The sequence below is a fragment of the Micropterus dolomieu genome, linkage group LG01 (genome assembly GCF_021292245.1).
Source record: "Micropterus dolomieu isolate WLL.071019.BEF.003 ecotype Adirondacks linkage group LG01, ASM2129224v1, whole genome shotgun sequence".
NCBI classification, from domain to species: domain Eukaryota; kingdom Metazoa; phylum Chordata; class Actinopteri; order Centrarchiformes; family Centrarchidae; genus Micropterus; species Micropterus dolomieu.
In genome coordinates, this window is record NC_060150.1 from 30,332,500 (window position 1) to 30,351,177 (window position 18,678).

At 42.4% G+C, this 18,678-nt stretch overlaps 1 protein-coding gene and 1 long non-coding RNA gene across 2 annotated transcripts; one reads left to right on the forward strand and one right to left on the reverse strand.

The window, feature by feature from the left end:
* Positions 1–23: 23 nt before the first annotated feature.
* On the reverse strand, positions 24–18,420 carry slc22a17 (solute carrier family 22 member 17). Its single transcript, XM_046064380.1, has 10 exons — positions 17,900–18,420; positions 14,405–14,930; positions 8,913–9,016; positions 7,097–7,251; positions 6,411–6,576; positions 5,722–5,846; positions 4,533–4,638; positions 4,095–4,318; positions 3,253–3,364; positions 24–2,190 (listed from the first exon to the last, which is right to left on the reverse strand). The coding sequence occupies exons 2-10, from the start codon at positions 14,879–14,881 to the stop codon at positions 1,914–1,916; spliced, it is 1,746 nt and encodes a 581-aa protein (XP_045920336.1). The 5' UTR covers positions 14,882–14,930; positions 17,900–18,420; the 3' UTR covers positions 24–1,913.
* On the forward strand, positions 3,991–9,321 carry LOC123980167. Its single transcript, XR_006827394.1, has 2 exons — positions 3,991–4,233; positions 8,880–9,321. It is a non-coding gene; the product is annotated as an uncharacterized LOC123980167 (long non-coding RNA).
* Positions 18,421–18,678: the final 258 nt, after the last annotated feature.

Consider the following 18,678-nt stretch of genomic DNA (forward strand, 5'->3'; position numbering starts at 1 on the left):
ACAACTAAAAAAATACCCATGTCTTGTTTATCGAACCAGTTTTATTTTACATTAAATCAGGCTATAGAGTTAACTGCATCACTCATCACTGAACAGATCATCAGTATTGTCAGACATAATATTACTCAAGTCAAGTTAATCATAGTGATAATAATTGTCAGTGTATAAGTGCAACATACAGAGGGGGGCAAAAAAACCTACCAAAGGCTGACGGAGGAAGAAGCCATCAGCAAAGGTTAGTGTCATTCATAATTACTTTAAAGACTCCTTGACATCAGAGTCCAAATTAAATAACGCCCACTTCCTCTTAATATCACACACCCATGAACACTCGAGAAGAACAACTACTCGAGCACACTAACATACACTTGGTGTTTCTTGATGCACTGTTACCGACATGCTGTGGCAATTCCCTATCATTATTTAAGTCTTAAACTCTTCAACATGGCATCAGCCAGCACATTCAAATTCAGGAAGCTATGGAGAAAAACATCCTTTGTGGGTGGATGAGGAGTCGGGGGTTCATTTCGAGCTCTGGGGCCCTCTTCCGCTGCCATTCAAACCTCATGGAGCATAGTCATCGGGCCCTTCAATATACATTCAGGCAAAATGACACATGACCTCTTTCAAAACTTCCACATTTAAGTCCTGACAAAATATATATGTGCCTGGTTACACAAGTTCTAATGTAATTTTTTTGTACCCGTCTATTCTCATACAGCTCAGACTGGTCATCTAGAGAGGTATTGAGTAACTATAAGCTGCTGAGGAAATACAAAAAACAAAAAAAAAACAAGCCCTTCAGTGCTTCCAAACATGCAGGAATGTTGTGACAGTTAACAGCTTCACTGTTGTTTGATCAGAGACAGCAGAAAATGGAAACTTTTTTTTCCATGCGGTGTCATCTGAACCCAATTTAACAATATTTAGTTTAATACTTCAAAATGCTAGGCCTCTGAATAATTTACTGATTATGCTTAATAACCATAAGCCATAACATAAATAAAACATAAATATTGCTGGCTACAGGCCATATTCACTAGCTGGATTTAAGCCTCTTTTTGTCTTATTTTTAGCTTCTGATCCCAATATTTATAATAGTTGATAAAACGTCCATAACACTGTAGCTTAAATTTAAAGACTGATTAACCACCATTAAAAAGAACGTTTCCAAGTGCTCTGCTCCGCATCTCCACTGCATAGCTTACTGTTCTGTACAGTCTGCTTTAACAAAACTCAGATGCCCCAAGAAGTTAAAGAAGTCTAGAGTATTTACAAGGCATTTAACACCCACTTAACTCCATCGAGTCTTACGAAAAGTGTCACAGGAAAGTATACAAAACTGATTTTGATTTTGCACACCTCTGAGCACTTAGTGTCGTCGTACATGGCAAACACGACAAAAACTAAAATAAAAACAACATTCTATGAAGGTTAAGACAAATGCTACGAATAATTTGCAACTACTCTCTGAGCCACGTCTAGTCTGGAGTGTCAGTAGTAAGCAGCTAACATCTCTACGACAGACACACTGGAGGACTGCGTGCAGCAGTGTATGCTGGTGTGTCACATGGTGGAGGACCATGCCCCAGACGGCAGGAGGAGATGGTATGAAAGATGAAGACTTCCCCACGTGTGTGTGTGAACGCTGTGTATCAGATCTACACGTCTCAATGGCAGGAAATAAGAGAATGATGAAGTAAAGTGGGAACTCAAGTCAACCGCCTGCGCCTGGAATGACAAGTGGATGATATGTTAGGAAGCTTAGAGTGTCTGATCACGTTCATCGTCTGTCCATGATCATCTATGCAGCCCTTTTCTCTCCATCTTAAGGTCTCTATATTGCTCTTTCTCCTCCTCCACATGAACAGGACAGATGTGAATGTTCTGCATTCCACTCGTTCGGGGGTCTTTTAGGTCTCTGGGTTGGGCGTGGCGAGCAACGGCACATTGTCCCTCCTCCTCCTTCCCAGCGGGGGGCGCCTGTACTGCTCCCCGTCAGCCAGCGTCTGGGGCAGAGGCTTCCTCTTGCTCTCGGGCAGCAGCAGGATGGACAGCACGGCCAGCAGGGCCAGAGAGGAGTAGACCACATGGTGCAGGAAGTAGCCGTAGTGGTTCCTCAAGTCCATGAGCGGGGAGCTGAGGCGGCCCACGCAGCCCAGGGCGAGAACTGCGCCCACACCGCTGCCCCTGAGGATATACACAAGTTCAGATTTAACATTTAACACATAAACGCAAGGATTCCATATTTCAGATTCAGTCCCCCCACCCTCAAAGTCAGAACCATACATTTCTCTTTCACCTTCTCGGGTGCTGTCTGGTCTTGTTTTTTATTAAATAAGTAAAATAGCATCTATAAAGTCCACCTTATTTTAAGGTTTAATAAAATTTGTATATAAAGTGTAAAATTGTTTAAGCTGCTCTGCTGTGTTGTTGATTATGTTATCAAGGTGTGTATTTTTAGCTAAAGGAAAACTGACACCACTTACATGTTGGTCTGTTGATATGAAGCCACAGCCAGGATACTGTAGCTTTGCTAAGCTAAGCTAACTCAAACTTGTGCTTAAAGACTGGAAGCATTGATACAGCTAGCCAGGCTCTGTCCAAAAGTAGTAAAATCCACCTACCAGCACCTCTAAAGCTCACTAATTAACACATTATTTCTCGTTTGTTCAACCCATACAAACCCAAAGTATAAAAATATAAAAAACAGATTTATTTAACATTGGTGTCTTATGCTAAGCTAAGCTTCTTCTAGCTGTAGCTTCATATTTAATGTACAGATATGAATGTGGGATCAATCCTCATATCAAACTCTTGGCAAGAAAGCTAATACTACTTACTACTTCTAACAGTGTCAAACAATTCCCTTAAATACAAATTAACATTTAGTTGAGAAATATCAGGTCATTCACAGAACTGTAAATGACCAGAACTTCCCTCAACTTGAGACATGTTATTCCTTCATTTCCAAAAGAAGATAATCTAAGATGTCATGAAGTTGAGTGATGTCAGAAAACATCTAACTCTTCATTACTAATAGATATTGATGGAAATCTCCTCTCTTCTCCCTCACGATTTCCTGCATTTTTCATGGCCTGATTCGTTTTGGCAGCACTTATGGGCTGAGCAGGCTCTTTCTGACAGAAAATATGAGCACATTCTACCTCTTAATATATTCCCGCAAAACCAAATGGGGGAAAGATCGCTTTTTAATCTGTCTTTCAAAGTGCTGCTGTTCTCGTGTGTTACCTGATGACGGTGGGCATGACCTCTGCAGTGAAGAGGATGCAGAGGGAGGCGGTGGCCTGAGAGGACAAGAGACCCAGCACTGAGAAAACTGTGATGGCCGTCTCACTGAGATCTAAAGGGGAGGAGGAAGAACAAACAGCGGTAATTATTTATGACATTGATAAAGAGCAGCATTTCCGTTTTAATTTTTTTATGATATATCATGACACCTTGTTGATCTGAACTGATTTCCAATTTAAAACAGTGAATCAACACTGAACACTCCTTTCCCTAAAGCTTTCCCAGACTTCTTTCATTAACAGTAGACACAGAGAGCAGTGAGTGACCTCTAAGAGGAGGTCAGTGCTGCTGCCCCCTCGGCCGTTGATGCGCGATTAAAGCACAGCACCTAACACAGCTTTGACTTTGCTGCCACTGCAGTGTCCTACATTAAGTGAATGCCGTACTCATGTGCGGCCACAAGGGGGAGACTGAGATTGGGGAGAGTGTTTCTACACTCTGTGTGGAAAGACAAAGGCACCTCAACTGTATTTTTCCATGAAGCCCAACATGAAGTCAGTGGCAGATCAGTCAGTACAGATGATCTAATAAGGCCACAAATCTGAGCTTAACATCAAATAAACTAGCTTTTACCTTCATTCCAGTCAGGATTTGAGGAAACAAGACCTCTAATCCTAATACAAGCCTCACATAATGCTTCTCTGACACCAGGGGGTGATTTCTGGGGAGATGAAGGGGAGCTGTTTCCACCTTGTTGGCAAAGACTTTTAATGGCTTTCTTTATCTGACTCCAGATTTACTCGGAGGAAACAGCATCCTGCTGCCAAGTAAAGGCCGCTTACACTCCATGAGTCCCAGGAGGATCAAAGAGGCCAGCCCTGTCATCGTCATGGAGAGGAGCAGGATGCCACGGCGGCCGCACCTGTCTACGGTCGCCCAGAGCAACAACCAGGCACCGCCCCCTGCGCACACAGACAGCAGGTACGTCCAATAGAAGCTAGGGGCCGTGCCTCTGACGTCACCTCGGAAAGAGCTGTAACAGTGACTAATGCCGTGAGAGATGAATCTGAGGGAGGAAACACAGGAAAACAAACAGTAAGAGTGTATTTGCACGGCCTTTAAATAGGAAAGTGTTTTAGAGTGGAAGAAGGTATAAGAATCATGATGAAATATGACACCACAGAGAAACCAGGCTGGCAAACAGGGCGCTCCGCAGAAACAGAAAGGGAAACAAAACTGCAGCGTTGCTAATTGAAAGTCGAGGGTGTGGGATGACTTACGAGGTGAAGCCGAGCACACACATGTTCTTCCAGATGTTCCTGCTGTGGAAGAGCTCAGGGAAGGACAGTTGGGGGCGCGAGGAGAGGGCAGGCTCTGAGTCCAGCTCTGCAGCAAGCAAACGGGACAAAACTGGAATTATCTTTTTAATTCACAGCTCAGTGGTGGCCTGGCCTGGTTTCTCTTTTAATCAATCGCTCATTGTCAATGTGTTTTATCTGAAAAGAGACACACAGGTTTTATCAATGTCGCCATAATTCCTACTGGTCAAACAGAGGTTGTTAAAGAGCCACTTAGAGTACTGTAGCTGTACTGGGCTTAATAAAAATAGATTCTATTGTAACATTTTTGTTAACCTCCCAATTTAGCATTTATTAGCAGCATATTAACTATTATTAAATGTCTTGTCAACAGCTATACCTGCTGTGACGTATCCCTAACAGATAATAAATAATTGTCAATATGACACATGTAATCTGACATTTATTTATATATAACTATGTTTTTATTCTTTATGACAACAGAGCAAAATTCACTTGCTGATGAAGGAATTGAGATGCAGCTGAAAGCTCTGGCGTTAAAATAAAATGTTACCATTTTGACCAGTTCTTCCTTTATCGACTGAGCAACATGAACTTACATTTAATGTCTTTCAAATAATAGAACAGTGGATGAGGTGCTGACATTTGTAAGGATCACTTTCAATTTTCATGTTCAGTAGAGAAAATTTAAATGAATCTGAATCCAAGTTTAGTCTTGTAAATACACACTAGGAACAGCTCAGATGAAACCTGAAATGAAACCCTAATGTTCTGGGCCCTCTTTAACAAATGACTTTGATACTTCATGACTTAAATTCCTGACTTCATGTTCATATGGTGGCAGCGATGACAGCTGAATATCCGGCTCAGATCATTATGATCAATTATAATACCATTTTTAAGAAGGAACCATGTATCATTTTAATAAATCATGAACTATTATTGAGCATCATTACCTGCTCTTGGAAGTGGTGTGTGATAGGTACTCATGTTAAAATGTACTGAAATAAATAACCCATACATAATGCAGGCTTCGTAAACTGAACATCCATTCATCCTGGCAGTGATGCAAAAAAAAACAAAAACGTGAGCTTGAATTTTGAGAGAGAAAGTCTGAAGCTTCTATGCACGCGCACACACACACACACACCTGTGAAGCTCTCGTCGTCCCTCAAATCTCTGTTGGAGTTTCTTCTCTCACTGAAGGAGTTCATGTCTGCAGATCTCTCTGACAGAAGGAGCCAGCGAGGAGACTCTGGAAATACCCCAGGAATGCTGCAGGAGAGCGAAGACAAAACACAAGTCCACTCTGAAATATGCTAACCTTTATCCAGCACCAAAACTATTTAGAGGCATTAGGACTGTGTTGCTGTAACCCAGATTTGCTCCTTTGGCATGGAAAATAACCACCGTGGGTCACAAAGTAGCAGACTTATTTATTTCTTAATCTATTCTTATTAAAAACCTGCAATTCATTGCCAGTAATCATACTATAATCTCTGTTAATTTGGTTTGGAAACTGCAATGGTGGCTTATCTGAGGGGGGCCGGGGACCTTAAACAAAGTAGCCCTAATGCATTCTGACATGAGCTAAAAGGCTCAGTGTGACGAGGGGATTGAGATCAATACGATCCAACAAAGCTTTCAGCAAGTCAGTTGGCATCAAGACTTTAAATCAAAAGACTATCAGGTCATTCTTCATTCTCCTGTCCCTTTAGTTTGTCAGAAAGTCCTCAAAAGCTAAAACTGAAAATTGAATAAAAACATTAAGCACCAGAAGCTTTGAAACAATAATCATACATGCGGACATGCAAACAACAAAAACAAACACACTCATACCCGTAACTGAGGAAGAGTGTTAGCGGGGCGGCTCCGGCTCCCAGCAGGCCCCTCCAGGACTGGCAGCCTAGGCCGACGGCCAGCAGCAGCAGCTCTCCGGCTACGGTCATCAGCCCGGCGAGCATGGTCCCCACCAGCCTCAGAGACGGGTCACACAGCTCCAGACCTGATGGATGAAGACAACATCAGCAAATCCTTTTTGAATGAGTCCATAAAGAAGCAACCCACAAACTAAGGAGGGAAACGCAACTTAATGTCCTACAACCACAACATATGCATCATGGGGAATAAAACCATCCTCTCCATCCATCTATCTTAATTTTATGCTCCTTTACTGGGAACATACCAAAAATCAACTATCAGATTAAGTTCTGTGTATGTTTGATGTAGCAGGCAGCATTTTTAGCCATGCTAGCAGCACGGTACTGGGCATAGCAATGTTGGTGAGTCTGACAGTCGGTCCACCACTTTGATCCAGACAAAATATCTCAACAGCTATCAGATGGATTGCCATGCCATTTTTCAAGGATGACCACAAACTTCTTAATCTTGGTCTTGACTTCTTGATCTCCTGACTTTTCCTGTAGCACCACATTTGTGTTTATACTAAAATGTCTCAACAACTAGTCCACTGATTGACATAAATAAAAAAACACAGTGCGTCCTTCAAATGCTGAAATACTTACGAGTGATGTACAGAGTGAGGTAGACTCCCGCGCTAGCTGCCGCCAAACAGAAACGCATGACAATGAAGATGGAGGGGTACGGAGAGACACACACCAGCACCCCAAACACCACCGACAGGGTCAGAGAGGTCAACAGGGTCTTGGATCTGCCCAGCCTGCAGGGAAGCAGAAATACGCACTGACAACTGACTGACACACCATTAATTGATAGATAAAATTAGATTATTATTGATCGTCCATTCCTGTTTTTGTCAAATCCAAAAGCATCTTAAGTCAGACCTCAGAGACAAAAACTAGATTGGAGAAATTTAGATCAATATCAAATTATAAAAACAAGATATACAACAGCAATAAATTACAATGTAAGTGCTGATAATGTAAGAGCAAAACACTACTTATATTAATTAAATATTGACAGCAAGAGGGTTGTGAACAGAAAATAGGACAGTGGACTAATGTGGATATAAGTGTTAACATACAATGGAAAACCACAGCATTGTAAACCATTAATGTTGCTAGCTCATGTAATGTACAAATAATCCAGCCAAAATTACAAATTAAATAAGATAAAATGTTTATGAAATAAATTATAGATTTTTGTAAAAAAAAATACTTTTAAATTGAGGGACCTTCAGCCACTGTATAAAAATATATTACCTAAATACATGCATACATGTACATGCGTACATGTATGCATGTATGTGTATGTGCACCTGTATATCTCATCCACCTCCGACATGTGTGTGTTCTCTATACTGTAGCCTGTGTCTGATTTTATTATTGTATTAGTAAGCACTTAGTGAGCAATGTACAATCCAGAGTCAAATTCCTCGTATGTGTACACATACCTGGCAATAAAGCTGATTCTGTTTCTAAATGTATTATCAAAACTCAAAGAAAGAAATTTAAGGTACATCTTTGGAGCAGCTTAAGTCTGAAGCACAAGCTGATCTCTAAATGTGATGATTAGCCAATTCTCAGCGGCGTGCGGGTGCAGGCAGTTTTGTTTTCCAACCTGCAGATTAGCACTGTTGTCGTTTTCTTCTTTGTGCGATCCCCGGAGGAAGCACTAATTCAGTAGTCCTAACAAACAGATGCTATGCTCAGTTGGTCAGCAAATGAATGAAGGCTGTTAGCTGATCAAATTAGCATCACGTCCCTCGCAATTTCCCCCAAAACTACAGCTTCCCCCTGTGTGATTTTCAATCTGACAACACGGCAAGATACCGTCTGGGTCAATTACATCAATGCCTAATGCAGGCGGACGAGCAAAGAAAACATTCTCTAACATTAACTTTTATGCTGTGCTTATGTGTGGTAAATTGGTTTGTTATATATACTTATCTTTTGCAAACAGCAACATTTGCGCCTCAAAAGGATTTCTTACTGGCTGCTTATTGCTAAATCTTTTTTCCTTTTGCTGGAGGCCATCATCTATTGACTGATAGAGGAGCCATCGGCTCCAGGCATGGTAAATCTATAGCGAATTTCATTTCAACATTAACATCTAAGCACCTCTGCGTGATGTATGAATTGTTGCGACATAGTGAGACAGCAAAGTAGGACAAGAGCGTGAAGAATGAGGAACAAAGGGATTTAACAGTACAGATGTCAGCGAACAGACGGGATGAGCTGTATTGGAACATGTTAACTTGTGGGTGTGCGTGTGTGTGTTGTACTGCGTAACACATTATTTTTATCTGTTGTATGCCATGACAAGACAACCTCAAGCAAACTTTCCAAATTGATATCGTAACCTATTTACAGTACTTTTGTTCTACAGTTGACCAATTTGGCTGTCTGCCATGTATATTACCTGTCAGCGGCATAGCCCAGGCCGAGACAGCCAGTCAGGACGCCCAGGATGAAACACACCTCCTCCACTGGAACCAGCCAGTACTGAGCACACACCAGATCCCACTGGACAGCACAGACACAAGAGGGAGGATGACAGGCCTGTCATTCATTTTACTGTTCAGGTTAGCACAACAATGTAAATGTTAGAGAACAGGCAGTCATCAGGGAGACATCACCACACATCAGGACCAACAGGGGAGATGGAGAGGGTGACAGAAAACATGAATGAAATCAGAATGTTTCAGAAAGTATAACCACCAATTGTTTTGACTTATTTTTAAATGAATGAAGTGATGTAACCTCATTTTTCGTTTCATTTTCTGTCAATCAGCCCTACAACCTTAATAAATAGCCCTCATCACAAACACTATAAATTACAATTCCAGTTTTTAACAGCACAGTGTTTGTGTCGCTAATACGTTACAGCACTAACACAACCTTCAGAGGCTTTGGGGCCAGTTACCAGGAAATCAGCGTCGCATTTTAAATCATATGGTTACACATATTTTAATAATCTTACAATTGTTTTTATGTGATGTCTATACCTATATCTAGTTTTTATTATTCATCCTTCCTTTATTATTGTATGATGTGTGACAGTTGTAAACTGTAAACCTGCTCTGTGGCAAACTGGTTTATTGTCAGTAAACTCATTAAGGAAATGGGTGTACAGAGAAGAAAGTGGATAACCTGCGCATAATTTATGTCGTATGTGCCGTATGTGTCTGGTTTTGAAGACAACAAAAAGACAAGTGGAAGCTCTTTGCTTATAAAAGAGAGTGTGCACTGAGATTGAAATGTGTTGCCTTCCCATCTGCATGGTTTAAAAGCCCTAAGACACAATGTATAACTCAGCTCACTGAGCATTCACATTGATCGTTAGCTTGACTTGCTCATGAAGAAGTTTGCTTTTGGCAAATTAAATTAATTACTTAAATAATGAAAAACTTCCTGTGAAGAAGTACTCAAATTTTATTTCATGAAAATTACTTCTCAGATATGGTTCAAGAAAATCAGTTTCTGGTCCTCCGTGGATATAATAATACTTGTGCTTTTACTGTTTTGTGGATGATTTCTGCTCACTGATGAATAATTATGTGTCAAAAGGAAATCACAGTCTGAGAGAAGGACACGATATAAAGCCTTCAGGATCCATTAGACTCATAATACAAGCCTCATCATATTACTGTGTATGTGGTCGTGACAGCCAGAGGAAAGCGAGTGTCTTACTGTTATTATTAGTGATCCTGGCAGCACTAGCACTAATAGTAGTAAACAGTAGTTTTACACAAGTAATATGCATTTACTTCGTACATTACAAAGGAAATGGCTGTGGTTATACATAATAGTGCATCCACATGGAAAGTCAGCACATCTGAAAAAAACAAACAGATATCTGCTCTCAGATCTGAGTTTTAATCACATTAAGCCGACCCACTAATTTGCAGTAACAGCTGAGCTCTGCTAATGTCGCTGTCTGCTGGCCGCTGAAAGCAAAATGATCAAGAGAGGGAGAGGCAGAGCAGAGGGCCGGTAATAAAAAAAAGAAGAAAAAAGAGAAGGCCTTTCATAATTGGAGCCCGTGCGCAGAAACATAAATGCCTGTCACATAATATCAGCTGTCCTGTTGCTGAGGCACAGAGTCACAACAGTGCACACTAGTTGGGTAAAGGGCAGCATAGCAACCCATGGAGCTCATATGGGTGGAATGTTTTGGACAAGAGGAGGAGGGAAAATGCACACAAACCAGTTCGTAAACTCCTCAGGCTGGTTTTGGGAATGAGGCTCAGGCCCTAGTCAGGTATGTGTCTTTGGGAACAATTTAAACCTGTAACCATTTCTCCAATTTCCATTTCTGACACCAGATAATTTCATTATGATATGTATATTATTTTACATAGCAACATCAATATATACGGTCAGATAGTAAATCAATTGAGAAATTGTTTATATTGAATTTATTGAATATTATTGTTTGTTTTTGGCTAATCTACTATCTGACAAATCAAGGTGCTTTTGGCAATGGCGCAATGGGTAAGACTATGCCTTTGGTGTGAGAGACCTGGGTTCAATCCCCCACTGTGACTCATCCACCAATGTGTCCCTGAGCAAGACACTTAACCCCTAGTTGGTCCAGAGGTGTGCGACCTCTGACATATATAGCAATTGTAAGTCGCTTTGGATAAAAGTGTCAGCTAAATGAATAAATGTAAAAAATGAAGTTTTATGAATTCTGTCATAAAACTGATTTGCACTAAAGCACTAAAGGGCGTAATACACCCATATATAATAAAACTATTGTTACTACTGTACAGATGCCATGATAACATTTTTGAGGGCTGACAAACTCATGTCTTGGTATGTTATCGTCATACTGCCCAACCCGACAGGAAGAACAAGTAAGCCAGTTGTTGACATTGCATTTGCCCATACATCCATAGCACAGAGATGTTAAGTGTAGTTTGCCTCTTGTGAAGTGACATAGTATTTATTGATCAGTGGGAGAGGCAAAGCTGGTTAGAGGCCTTCCTGCTTCCTGTTTGACAGACTGCCAGCAAAGCAACGCAGCACTGGAGGAACACATCAGCGAAAAATACTTCATGAGCAAAACCCGAGTTAAGAGGCAAAATATGTCTGTCCGTGTCACTCGGTATGTCAAACAAGGGATGAAGTAGACTGCGAGCACACTACACACCGCGTGTCTACACAGATGCATTTGCAAACATGCTCCTGCAAAATGCTTCCCTTGGCAGCGTTTATGCATCCTCAGCTTGCTGCCGTGGTGTGGATGGATTACTGGTGAACTGCCCTAATACCCTGGCCTGGAGGGCTGGGAGTGGCTCCCACATCAGTGGAGACAGAAATAAAAACAGACAGACAGGCTGCAGAGCGACCAGCCTGAGTAGAAAGCTGTGAGCCGCCGGCTAGGCTTTGTTAAAGACAAGTCCAAATCTGAGAGGCGTGTTTTTGCCATGATGACACTGATCATGCAAGTCAAAATGTCAAGCCCGCCACAAGCAGTGTCCAGAGTGACACATTAATGTGCCAACATAGCATTTATGTGCTGCATTTATCACACTGGCTGCCTGTTGTCACAATTCAAACACGTGTAGGAAACTCTGCTTATACACTTTTGCTTTTATTAACATGAACAACATGGCAGAGCCAGGGGCTGCTTTTTTTCCTGCAGCTAGAAATGTGAGAATCAGACCTAAACCTGTCATTTCACTGAGAAACACAAGCTGAACAAGAGATTATTTTTGTGTAATCCTCTAAGAACATTGATTGTGCAGTTTCCAACCTGTCGATATTTCTGGTGCGCTTTAAAGGCAAGGTTATAGTCCTAGTCACAAAATATTTCCCACTGTAGCTAATCTTTAACCTGCTGGTCTGCTGTTTAAACACAGTGATCAAGGCCAGAACATTTAAAAAGGTTAGCGATGCAAAGTTGTGGCCAGGAAATTCCAATCCTCACAACAGTGAGGCAACTGATTGAAGTTCCCTAATCCCTGCTTTGTAAACAGTTACTGAGGTACCCATGAGCAAGACATTTAAAGGGATTAACATATTTCATATTTTGGTGTCCATTAACTTTAGTACACTATCTCTACTTCTTTCTCAGTGGTTGTGAGCAGGGGTTGTTCTTCCTCAGGGACGCATTTAAGGAAACTCTGCCTTCTGAAATTTCAGACATGTCTCAGGAAGCTAAAATCTGCCCAGCGTGGCCCTTTCAGGTCGACATGGTGATGTAGGTATAACACACATTATCTGCGTGAGTCACTGAGCAACTTGGCTTCCCAACCTTCTTCTCAACGTTGAATGGCAGTCAGATGAACAACTTAAAAGAAAAGTGCAGGATAAATTTCAAAATTGATCCAGCAGGCCAAGAGATATCATGTTCTTCCTTGTCTAAACTATGCGCCTAAGTTACCCACAATGCAACCCGACCGCAGAGGGTTTGGTCGGAGATTCGGGTGCAGTGGCTAATGTAGCCTTGAGCCTCAAGCAGAGATGTGAGCCGGCTGCATAGGTCTGGTAAGCTTGTTTCTTATTTAATTCTCAAACTTGTAGTCTTCAGCCCCAACCAGGCTCGAACACGCAGCTTCCTCTGGCGCCACAACAACAGCTTTTGTTCACAGATGTAAGACGTGTAAGCTGACTTTGATGTGTAAAATTGGTGCAGTTCCATTTCCGAATGTGTGAAAAATGCATCGCCCTACCTGTTCCCACTTTCCCTCATCGGCCCATCAGATACTTAACTGGACTACTCCCACTCACTCCTTGCCAGACTGTTATTGTTCATGTCTTGGTTTCTTTACCTGCGCTTCGACCTTTTGCCTGTTTGTTGGACTTTGGATTCCTGCCTGCTCCTTACTGGATTTGTTTGTTTGTGTTGGACTGCTCTCTGATTTTGACCCTTGCCCGCCTCACCTTCCCATAAGCCTTTGTAGCACTTTTTGTATATAAAAATCACTGAACTCCACAAGCTCTGCCTCAGCCTTCTGCATTTGGTTCATTCCCCTGTATTTCTGTTACCCTGCTTACCAGCCGTTACTGAACTAACGATCTGGCAAGCAGTGAGTGGGAATGGTCAGGAAGACGTGCTGTGACAGATGTTTAAACTACAACCACCTGCCTTACTAGGGATCCCACAAAGAGAAAAATCAAGACACAGAGATAGAGTGGGTGAGCGAATGAGAGACACTCAACCTAAACTAAACAAAGCTTTGTTGCTTTAAGTAGTCATGTGTAATTCTCAGCAGTGGTGTGTATGGAACAACAGCATCAGACTGTACTGGGATTGACATCAGTCTTGTATGAATACCTCCAAACGTACTATGTACTACGCACATTCATTGCGTACATCAACCAGGAGGTTGGTGTAGGAAAATGGTATCAAGGGATCACACAAATATCTGATGTTGGGAGTTTTCTTGAATGCACCGACAAGGAAGAGTTTTCACAACAACTCCTGTCCTCACACACCCGTTACAAAACTTGACTTAAAAATAAAGTCAATTAAATGCTATGATGGATCCAAGGCTCTACAAGCTGATTTCACTATGTGCAAAAATGAATGAAAACTAATGGCTGCCTGGGTTTTGGTTTGCTTTGGAAACAGTGATCCAACATAAAAGCCATTTAAAGTTAATAGGATGACATGAAAAACACTGTATTAAGGAACTGCTCAGTAGCCACCAGGGATCACTTAGGTACAAATATGTTCGGCTGCATTAATGTTTAGCAAGGCATTGCAAAAAGGGAGGCTGCATGCTCAGCAAGACCCTGTAGATTAATACAGGATAAAAAAAGAAACAACTTTTCAGCATTTTAAGACCCTAAGTCCATACATAAACAAAAAGAGGTGGCCTTCCCACAGAAAGCCTAAACAATGAACTAGGCGAGGACCATAATTAGAGAGCTCAGGATGATCCCAGGCCGGTGCTTTACCTCGGTAACGATGTTGTTCCTCAGCCCTTCCGTGACGTTGTAGTCCCAGCCGGCCACGCAGTCCACCACAGCTGACTGGCTTCCGTTGACGTACTGCTTACACTGGGACAGGCGCCCGCTGTCCCCGGGCCTCTCCCCTTTCTTCCAGGGCAGGGAGGCGTTGAGCAGCTCAGGCGACGGTAAGGGCCCCGGCAGGTGGCAGTGATGGGGCGGGGAGAGGGTGATGAGGGGGTCGGAAGAGAGCAGGAAGGCTAGGAAGAGGTTTGGCAGGATGGAGAGAGCGATCAGCACCCTCTGCTTCTTCCTGCCCAGAGCCAGAACCATCACCTCCCCCGTGGGAGGCAGTGAGGGCGGGGCAGGGAGGGAGGAGGAGGAAGGGGCCGGGGAAGAGGGCACCGGGGAGGAGGGGAGGGATGGAGGTGGAGCAGGGCACGGGGAAGGGGAGACCAGCGGTGGAGAGTCTGGGGATGTCATCATTAGGTGGGGGGTTAAAGGTGGAAGTGAGGGGGAGAGATGTAAAAGCACTCTGTGGGGGAAAAATAATTACACAGCATTACTTTTAAGATTAAACGCCCGATACAGGACTGAGGTGAACAGTGTTGGAATGCTTCAGCCTTTTTCATTCTGACATGTCACAGTAGGAAAAGCACAGGTGTAAATGATGGCTGAATTCCATTTAGTTGCTTCAGTTTCCAGGTTCTAGTGGTGTGCACTCACTGGGATATCCTGACTTTCAAGGTGCATCTTAATTCTCTTAATTGCATCCAGGTTTCCCTCACTTGCGTCTTTTCCTTGCGTCTTAGTCCAGCTGCATGGAGCGACGTGACAAAAGAAACAAGGAAATGTGTTTTTATAGAAACGAGACGTCCTTTCCTCCAAAGCATCACGTGAAGCGCCGTCCGTGTCTGATGACGGCAGCTGGATTAGCTGTCAGTCGGCTCTAATAGCTGTGGAGACTTTTAATGGAGTTTCTGTACATGTGCACTGTGCTGATACTAATAAAGGCTCACAGTTATCAGTGCAGAGCAGCATTTTTTTCTCTCTGTAGCTGTTACACATTTAACAAACTCCTGCAGATGAAGAACAACCTGCATTCTGTATTTATACTGTATCCTGCCCAGAGGCATAGGACCATTCCTGCTGGCACAATTTCGTTTATAGGGCTGGGCAATAAAACAATGATAATTAACGTGATATAATACCAATATAATAAATGTTATAAATAATGACATAAATGTTCAATAAACGTTTGACTTAATTCATTTTATTCACGAATGAATTAGCATTAGCATGAAGATTTTTCTTAATTTTACTTAAGCTTATTAGTTAAAAAAAAAAGATTTTGTGATGTTTTAAATGTTTTACTTCAGATTTGTTAAGCTGATCCACTGATTGGCATCAAGTGTTTGCCGTGTTCTGATCATAAAGAAAAGTTTAAAACTACAATCAGCCATCGGCTTTCTTCAATTTTCACTCAGGCGTAAAATCAGCCTTTAAACTTGAAAGAAATAATGATTTGACATTTATCGTGATAGTTATCGATATCAAATGACATTTTTTATCGTGATAAAATTTTTTAATATATCGCCCAGCCCTAGGCGTTTATATTACATATTCATTATCTGCATCTGTATTTAATGATATTGATTGTAAATTCATTATTGAATAAGCCAGAATATGACCATGCTGTCTTTTAAACATTGAAAATGATTTATTAGCCTAAATGTATCACGCAAAATTGTAATGATGTAACTCATATCAAAGCCGACGTTCAGGAATGACCAGCCTCACATGTGACTGAATGGAAATGACGATAAATAAAGTTAAAAGTGTTTGAGGTCCTTTTGTGTTCAGACCTACAATGAACACAGATTTCTAACTAGATAGTGTATCGGAGTGATAAATGTATTCTGTTATCTGTTTTCACTCTGGTATGAAACTCCATTGATGTTGTCATGTATCAGATCAGTCTGATCAGCTGCAGCAACCAATCAATAACTGATATCCAATAAGGGGGCGTGTCAGCCATGAAAAGACCTCCGTGAAGGCTGCTCTTGTGTATCCTCGCTCATGGCTCCTCAGAGATCGCTCCTCAATCCTTGGCCCTCAGAGCTCAAATAAGAGCTTTAGGATGGCCCCCAAGATGGAGGACCAGAACGACTTCCGGTTCAAGTGAGGATCGAGGAAATGTCAAATAAGAGAATTGAGATGCACCTTCAGCGTCTATGGGTGCTATATGTAGTTACTGCTGGACCACACGTTGCATGTCATTTGAAGAATGTGGATGTTCATAGTAACACTGCATTTTTTCCAGCAGTTCCAGAGTACGAGGGGTCATTTCACGGTGAGACTACACCATTTCAAATAAGGAATACGGTACCATGCAGATTATTTACACAATCTAATTCTGTCTGTCCACAGCTGGAACAGAATTCTATTCAAATAAAAGAAATCTACTGAGAGTAAATTTAGTACAAGGATTGTAATACCTGTACACTTAAGTATGGATCTATAGAGATCCAAAAATACCAAACATTCTCTGGTTATAGCCTCTCAAATGTGAGGATTTGTCGCTTTTCTTTGCCTTGTGTGTGAGGAAACTGAACATCTTTTGAGTTTTGGACTGTTGTTCGGACAAATCAAGCAATGTGATGACAGAACCTTGACCTTTAGGAAAGAGTGATGGCATCTTTCAACAATGCCTTTCTGATATTTTACAGACCAAACAATTAATAGTTGTAGCCCTAATTTCGACCCACTGATCTTGAAAACTGTTTATAAAACACTAGCAATTTGGTTATAGGCCTAACACAAGGCTTTATAGGCGCTGTCATGTCAAAACCCCTGAGCTGCTTCCCATTAGGTCCCAAATTCACAATGACAGAAGAGAAAGAGTGCGGATTGTTGCTGTCACCCATGAATCACAACTAATAAATAAATACAGCTGTCAGTAGCATTTATGGGTACATGGGGAGAAAAAATATAGTCCTATAAATAGCACTGCTTTTAACCAAGGAGTGGCTTAAAAACTAAACAGATGGGTACAAAAACCCTGAAATAAGGAAGTCTAATGATGCTCCGTGTGTTGAGGGCAGGGATGTGAACAGTCTGTGCCGTCCTCAGCAGCAGCCTCCTCTGTCGGTGCACATGGCTCCTCTAGCAGCCAGTGTTGCCGTGTTTTCCTCGCACAGGGCCAGGAAGTCTTGCAAAAGAAGGAATCCCACAGGGTTACATAAGCGCTTTTACACGGGAGGGGAGGGAATGTAACACACAGGGGCTGGCTGGCCTCTGTCAAAGTGCTCACACACTGAAGAAAGAGAGCAGCAGTGTGAAGGGAATACAATTACAACGTGTGGGGGGGGTAACTAAAGCAGCTGGGCCGGCGAGTCGTACCGGGCTGACAAGACTCACACCTGCACGGCAGACTGGCCAAACACACAACTGCTATTACAACGTCTACCTGGCTTCAAACCCAAATGTAATTTTTCTACTTACCCCTTTTTAAAATGTTGTTAAATGTGAGCCAAATTGCCTACTGCCCGTTGCCTCATCCAAACATCGAAACCATTGCGGGGTGAGAGGGGAGAGTCTAACAGAGCTCTGTCGCCGCATTCACCGTCTCTGCTCTGCGCCTCGATGCCCCTCTGCTTTATCCGTTACACGAGAAGACATGTCTGTCCCGGAGAAGTGTTGTCGCCTCTGATAAACACCAGTGCTGCCTTTGACACAAGCAAGGACACTGCTTAGTCCTGAGCACAGCTAACGTTAACCCTCCGCCGCCACTCCGGGGATGCTACAGACTCCTCTCCAACCCTCGCTGGTATTTAACGCTATGGTTTGGTCCTAGTATCCGCCTGCCGACATTACACAAAATAATTAAATAAGGCGTGTGTGTGTCCGACATCATCTTAAAGGGAAGCGCGTCGTCATTCAGCCGGCCGCGGACAAAGAGCGGGTGGAAAACTGCACGACTGGGAGAAGCCTGTTTATAGGGGCGAGCAGCTCCGCCGGCGGCGATACACTTCGTGCACAGTCGGCTAAAATCGTCTGAGCGACGTCCCCTCGCCTCACTGCTGTCAAAGATCGTGTATGTTGAGGTGGTGAGTCACCCAACTATAAATCCCTCCTTCCTTCATTCATTTTATAGGGAAGCTCTAAGCTAAGCTGCCATCGATTCAAATATCTTTTTCCCTCCATTTTCCCGTGATAACGGGATAATTATCTCGTGATCTCGAGATAACGATTTTTGTTAACATAGCTGAATACAGGACGGT

What these genes read in the sequence shown, in the direction of transcription:
- slc22a17 (XM_046064380.1), bottom strand. Translation starts at nt 14,881, where the DNA reads ATGATGACATCCCCAGACTCTCCACCGCTGGTCTCCCCTTCCCCGTGC. An exon ending in GGACGACGAGAGCTTCACAG is followed by an intron (nt 4,639 to 5,721) that starts GTGTGTGTGTGT and finishes TGCTTGCTGCAG; the next exon opens with AGCTGGACTCAGAGCCTGCC. An exon ending in TGTGTGCTCGGCTTCACCTC is followed by an intron (nt 4,319 to 4,532) that starts GTAAGTCATCCC and finishes TTCCTCCCTCAG; the next exon opens with ATTCATCTCTCACGGCATTA.